Source organism: Canis lupus, chromosome 29, assembly GCF_011100685.1.
Source record: "Canis lupus familiaris isolate Mischka breed German Shepherd chromosome 29, alternate assembly UU_Cfam_GSD_1.0, whole genome shotgun sequence".
Taxonomy (NCBI): domain Eukaryota; kingdom Metazoa; phylum Chordata; class Mammalia; order Carnivora; family Canidae; genus Canis; species Canis lupus.
The window spans coordinates 37,366,001-37,373,439 of record NC_049250.1 but is presented as its reverse complement, the minus strand read 5'-3'; the positions used below and the strand labels follow the sequence as shown (position 1 = coordinate 37,373,439).

The 7,439-nt window shown below is 35.7% G+C and overlaps 1 protein-coding gene across 1 annotated transcript in view; it reads right to left on the bottom strand.

Annotated features, from left to right (window-relative positions):
- Nucleotides 1–1,587: 1,587 nt before the first annotated feature.
- Nucleotides 1,588–7,439, bottom strand: part of SLC26A7 (solute carrier family 26 member 7) — a 113,887-nt gene continuing 108,035 nt past the window's right edge. Inside the window, exons 17-19 of the mRNA XM_038579731.1 lie at nt 5,854–5,908; nt 5,668–5,771; nt 1,588–4,640 (exon numbers count right to left, since the gene is read on the bottom strand). Coding sequence (XP_038435659.1) covers nt 4,605–4,640; nt 5,668–5,771; nt 5,854–5,908 — 195 coding nt within the window. The 3' untranslated portion in view covers nt 1,588–4,604. The remainder of the gene's footprint in view (nt 4,641–5,667; nt 5,772–5,853; nt 5,909–7,439) is intronic.

Genomic DNA, 7,439 nt, shown 5'->3' with positions numbered 1-7,439 from the left:
CAAACTCAAACCGAAGAACAGCAACAACAACAAAAAAAGTGGAGCCTCTCACTGCAGTTAGTGCTCAGACTCTGTTCTGTGCTGGTCTCAGTGACAAATGGTAGAATTCAGCATGACTCTGTTGGTATTTGCTTTAAAACCATATGATAGCTAAAAAGAAATTAAATGATTCAATTCAACCTTTAATTAGATGGCTAATCATTAGGAACCATCACCAAAATATACATCTGTGCAACTTCTAAATAGCCTTTGGTCCACTACCAACCCATTTCTGACCACCTCACTCACAACCTGATCTAAGGTGCTTAACATGGCTAGCAATGGCTAAGCCAGCCTACTGTCTCTGTATTGGAATGCTTTAACCGCACAATTTGTGATTAAAACATTATAGTTTATTAAACATAAAATTCTAGGAAGCCTGTTTCTCAGACATAAAATTTTTTTCAAGTGTATAAGAAATCTGTAACTCCTTGCTATGGACTGTATTGTCCATAGTCCCCGTCCAAAGTTCATGTGTGGAATTCCTACCTCCCCGCCACCACCCCCCCTCCCAAGGTGAGATGTGGGTGTTTGGAGATAAGGTGAGATTCCTATAAGGAAATAATAATGGTTAAATAAGGTCACAAAGGTGAAGTCCTAAGTGATAGGATTACTGTCCTTACAAAAGGAGATACCAGAGAGCACTCCTCTCTCCACCATGCGAGGACACAGCAACAAGGTGGACATTTGCAAGCCGAGAGCATTGCATTTTCCGAGAGCCGGAAAAGAGCTCTCATGAAAAACTGGCACCTTCATCCCTATCTTCTCAGCCCACAGAACTTTAAGAGATAAATGTCTATTGTTGAAGCCCTGCAGTCTGTAATGTTTTGTTATAGTAGCCCGAACGGACTAAGACCCTCCCATTGGTCACTGTTCCTGCCACCTTGTCCAGGACACCCACTCTCCACCATCCTTCCTATTCTCTTTCCTTGCTTTATTCTTATTATTAGCACATGTGATCAATACGTATATTTTAAATTTATCTATTTCCTGTTTTCCCTTGTTAGAATGTAAGCTCTATGAGGACAGGAATTTTTTTGTAGTTTTATTCACCATTGTATCTCCAACACCTAAAAGCATGCCTTATCTTATCTTTGGAGCAGCAACCTTTAAAAAGCTGAAGACTAAAAAAAAAATTAAAAAATAAAAATAAAAAAAAATAAAAAGCTGAAGACTACTGAACCTGGCCTCAGAACTCAGGAAAGACAAACAATAACACATAAAGGAAGAATCCAAACAAATAAAAATTAACATAGACAGATTAATTAAAATTAGAACATAAAAGATAACAAAAATAATAATAAACCCAGTGAAAGAGAATTGTTTCCATGTTGTCTTGCAGCAAAAAAAGTCCTTATTAGCAGCCCATAAATCAAGGTATAATTCTTACCATCCTAGCTTGATGTTTCGTAAGAACAAATTACCAAGAATAATTCATACTTCCAAGAATTTTCAACACACAGTGGTCAGTCTAAGAAAGCAATATGTATTATTTGCTTAGCAGGAGAGTAAATACTTTGAAATAATGGACACAAATCTATTCAAGCATAATAGTTATCATATTTCAATTTATTTCCTTGTAAATTGCTTGTTACATGCTGAGTTAGTACAAAGAATTATAAGAGATAATTAAATGCATTGAAAAATATAAAAAAATAAATGTGGCATATTAGACTACATGATTTTTAACTAAAAATCTTTGGATTGTGAAGGCATCACTTAACTCCCTATTTGAAATCTGGCAACAAACTCACTGCCAAAAAGCATATGCTATATCGAATTAGATCATCATCCCACAGAAGACAGAAACGTGCATTTCTAAGGCATATGTATGTTCAACAACATACTAATATATTTTGGTAACCACTAAATGTCAAACATTATCCATACAGGGTATTAACACATTAATGTTTTCATTAAAAAAGAAAGATCTCTTTCCTCATTACATTACGCATTGATAGAATAGAGAGCTGTCACATAAATTACCACAAAGTAGTTCAAGCTAGACCTTGTAACACTTGAATCATATAATCGGGGGCAAATAACCTTTAAAATGAAAGATAAATGGTAAAATTTAAGGGCATTTAATTTGCATAAATGTAATGTTAACGGTCTTTTCCTGGTTTCATATTTTATGCTTAATTTATATATGTCACTCTATTAGGTCCTCAACACTCTTATAGGTCAGTTTTAATTTTTTCTAATTTTATTTCACCATAATAAGTAATACGGAAGTAGTTTATCATATATAAAAATAAGGTGATCTCATAAAAATAATTCAACATGACCAGAAACATTCTAGCACCAAGACCATATTATAGTTCCTTTGTTAATGCTTGCTTTGAAATAAATATGTATATTTTAGAATCTGGGTGTACAAAACTCATATTCAACTTTGGACACGCAGAACTCAATTCCAATAAATTTTTCCAGGTTAAGTCACTGTGACCTTGGCATGCAGAAGAAGACAGAACAAAGATCGTTACCCAGTGCGTGGTCTTCCCTTACTTGGAAAATAGTATTAACATTCGACACTTAAGTTATTGGCTTTCAAGTTTTATCCACTAAACTTCTACTATAAATACTGAAATGCATTCAAATACACCTGCTCAGACTATACTGTGTCATCTTTAACAATAAAATAGAACAAAGCATCCATTGATTAACTGTAATGAATTTGAGCTCATCCATGGCCCACAATCTCTTACAAATTATAAAATGCCTGCAGTGCATGAATTCAGTGATAGGCTAAAGCTGGACAGCAAAATATCAATTTATACACAGCAAAATATATTTTCTTTCCTTAACTTTCTTTGACTCACCTTTATGTGCCAACATCAATGGGTTATGGATGGTAAATGTTGCCACCATCCACCACTGGGATAGTTTAAATGGACAAAGCAGACAGAAACTCCTTTCTCTAAGGAAATTTTACCTCCACCTGTTACCTCCACTTTTTCTTGGAATGATATTTAAAGAGAATGAAAGTTGTCCTCACTCACTTCAATCCAATTTAGTGATGAAAGGATGTGATGAGGCTTCCTTTAGGACAAAGACTTTTCTTTTTAGCTCATGTCAACCAAAATTGAAATGGCAGGGGAGGTAAGTTATGAGATTCAAAACATGTATTATTCCCCTTCATTTTATTACATTGTCCTACCTATGGTTTAATGTGAAAATTAAGGGCCATATGAATGTTTACCACACATTTGCTAGGGACAGTATATCACTTGGCAGGCAAATTCTCATACAGATGCCCACAAAAATACCCACATGACCAGTCTTTAAGTTCTGTTTTCAACCTACTTTTCAAATTCACTTTAAAGTACCTGGCTCTCTGTTACACTGGTAATTTCAAGAACAGTTCCAATACCTTCAAACTTAACCAGACTTATCTTTGAAAATGAGATTTCTTTGTATCAAATTGTCTGATAAAAATATGAAACTCTGGGTAATTGTACACGATTGAAAATATACGTACAAGCATGAAAGCAACAATTTATACCAGTCACCCTGGCCTATGGTGTTTGTCAATTATGCTGTTGATTTGGCATGTTTATAGATAATCACATATCTAAGTCCTACTCTAGGAAAAGAAAAGGAAAAACATACTATGGAGACTTATCTATCTAAATGAATATAGAGAGATAAATGTCTTACATTATATCGACTGTCTCTGTGAAATAAGAAAGTCCCAAACTACTACAGATAATTGTATTTTAGAATAGCACAAAGCTATTCTACTGGTGGTATTTATTTTCTCGTCTAAACATCATTTATAACAAAATATAAAAGGTGCAACTTTCATACGCTCCAGCTCCAATAAAACGTAAGGTAAAAACAGACTTCATTGGGTTGAAATGCAGAATTTAGGGCTAAGCATTTCTAATATTCAGAGTAAAAAGACTAATAATGTCAAGAACTTGGTTTCACTGGGATACTTATCTGGAAAATAATCTTGAAGACTTCCTTGCATGGAAAGACATGACGAACAATGCCTTCTAGTTTGTCATTCATTTTTGTTTGACTTAATTTCGGTGAATTTCGTATCATATTGTATAAAGAAACATTTAATCTTAGCGATGTTTAATGGCTTTTTTGGTTTTTTGGAGGGGCAAATGGCACATTTGCTAAGTTGTTTTTATGTATTAGTTACAGATGATCCTGGGTTTTTACAAATGGCTTGCAAATGTTCTAAATCTCTTATGACAAAGGGTTTCTCGGTTTTGCAAGTTGACTTAACAACAAAACAGAAATAAAACACAAAATACCATGGCAAAGGAAATAAATTCAGGTTTTAACTTTCAGTACACTAAAACGAAATGTGTACCGGTTTTTATAAAATAACTATACGGTAACCTACTAAGTAAATCTGTTTACTAACAAAGAGTAGAAAGAACCGCTGGTGAATCTTGACCAGTGGCTATGTGGTTATGAAGTCACATCATACTTAAAGCAGAGGTCATCCGTAGGATCTCAACGCCAAAAGTGGTTGTGCAAAATGCCAGAGAATGGCCTCTTCAGGGCAGTTACTAAGGCAGGAGCTGTATTGCAGGAAAAAGGTCTCAGACTTCACTGTGATCACTGAGTTTGCTCAAATTCTAAAATAGAAGAGGAAGAAATAAGCACATGTTCGACGCTTAAATTGGTACTATAATCAAAGAACAGTAACAGCTGATGCAAGCTGTCCAGCCAAGTTAAGCAGACAGGCATTCTGTGAGGCAAGACAGGATGGTGGCTGCAAGCTCCAAGTCCAAGGTCAGACTGCTGCCTTTGAAACCGGCTCTCTCCACTTACAAATGATATAATTTGCCCGGGCCTCAGTTTCCTCATTTCTAAAAGAGGTTAAATAATAGTCTCTACCTCACAAGGTTGTGGCAAGCCTAATGAACTAATATAGGTAAAGCTCTTAGGCTATTCCTGCAATATAATGAACATTCAATAAATGTATATAATAATAATAGTAATAATAATCAGTGCATTATTATTTTAATTTGTAAATACACAGTGTTGTGATTGAATAGGATAGGGATGACTCTGGGAAGCACCAAATGCTGTTCCAGGGATGAGGAAAAGCAGAATGATTCAAAGTCAAAGAAAATTTTCAGGAAATCAAAGCTCTAGGAACAGCTCTAAAACTAACTATAAAGCCCAGTATTTGGAGGATTACTTTGACACTTCATATCATGGCAGTTCTGGGCTCTGCAAATAATGTTTCCAAAGATGGCAATATGAACTCAGAGTAAGGGTATCAGAGCAGAAAAAAAGCTATATAAGGCTAAATCTGAAGTTTTAGCATTTGACAGAGGTGGATTCAAATTCCCAGGATAGTAGATCCTGGAAGAAGCATCTACTTTACAAGCAAGCAGTTTGCACTTAATAGGTGATCCCTAAATCCTCTAAGCTATGATATTGTTAAAAGACCCAAATTATTAAACAATGTTCATAACTGATCCAAGTAAGGAACGGAAACATTCCTTTACCGTAGCAGAGGGCTCTGGGAAGGGGAAAATTGTAATAGGTTTTAAATACCAGTGGGGTGATAAGCTAATACCAAAAAATGCAAAGCCTTTGATTCTACATTCTAATTTGTCTAATGACTCCTGCAGGCCAGCTTGCATGGCTCACCTTATTTGAATAGATGTTACTTAACGCAGCAGATACTGATTCAAAAGAAATTGGTTTCTCTGAGTCTGGGTTTCCACAGTACTTCACGGCTTTCATCAAGGAAGCTACGAGAAAACATAAGTAACATAAGGACAGATGGAACAGCAGAAGGATCACATTCAAGGTTAGCCCGGAATCTTCCCTCACCTGTGCAATGGGCTAACGATACATCCACACTCCTGCTCTTACAGTCCATGTAAACCTGGAAGATTTAAAATGGTATATTCATAATTAATTCAGGATAGCAGGCAGGAAAGGAAAAGATGGGCTGAAGATGAAAGGAGAATTTCTAGTTAAAAACAACAAAAAGCCAAAGTTTATGATGTCAGACCACCAGAGGGAGGTATTGCTACACAGTCAGGCGTACCCCGCAGACTTCGCCAGCCCGAGATTAATGCAGCAGGGTATTTACCTTTCCTGCAACTAAGTCTGGCCCCCTACATTTTCATGTAATAAATGAAACTTCTCTAATAAACATTAAACACATTTATTTCCCTATAAGATGACAGAAAGTTGTTCTCTTTTACTGGAAGTCGAGGACCCATTTATAAAGTGATGAAAACTGCCGACCTACTGCTTAGTTTAATATTTTACAACAATCTGCACATATTCATGGACTCTCAGATCCCATCGGTGCACGGTAAGCTGAGAACCAAAATAATCGAAGCCAAGGTGGATCGCCCAACTTCTTTTTTTTTTTTTTCCAACTTCTATTTTTAAAGGTCCTGCAAGATGAGGGATCCTAACTAATTTGCTTGACATATTCTAGAGTCTTGCCTCATTCACATCCTAGAAGATACCATGTAGGGACAACTTACTGAAGGCCCTGATTTAAATTCAGAGCAGAAAAAAAGCTATATAAGGTTAAATCTGAAGTTTTCGCATTTGATAGAGGTGGATTCAAATTCCCAGGATAGTAGATCCTGGGAATCTAGGACTAGATGGATCATGACTTGATCAAAGTCAACCCATGAAACTCAGTGAAAATAAATTGAGAAGTTTTATCAACAGTAGGATGGATCTGGTTATGTAATAGAGAAGTATCTCACATATAAAATATAGAAAGCATTTACACAACACTCCAAATGTTCCCCCTTGTATTGTTCCTGAAGTAAGCAGTTATGTGTGAGAAGAACTGTAAAATAACAGGAGATTACAAAATAATTACAAAATAACCCACTCTGAGCATGAATAAACAAGCACACAAACAAACAATACACGGACTGAGACTTTGCCAAAATGAATGGCTACTGTTTTTATAAGTTAAAAGGATTAATTCAAGGTGACTGCTCAGTGTTTGACTTTTTCTCAAGCTCAGGAAGCACAAACACATTGCTACAGGTGGCTTATCGATATTGATAAACGTAATCTCCAGTTCTTTGACCTCCCCAGTGTCCTAAAGAGAAGAATAAACACAAGTCACTCCATTTCTTCAACCTATAACTCAAAGGGGAATGTGGGAATGTTCCTAACACTACAGTGACTAAGGAAATAATCCAGAAATGTTAGGAAGCGGGAAGACATTCATGGCTCCAGAGAATCTGTGACTCTTTATCTGGACCCTCTTTCAGTGGCTGCAACTAAAAAATTATTATTAGTCACAATGATATTACTTGCATCTTAAGAAATGACTTTTGCAAATTAAAAACAAATAATAAAAGCTAGAATTATGAGTACATATTAATTTCTAGAAACTTTGTTGTGTGCTTTCTTTGCAATACATCATTGCTAAG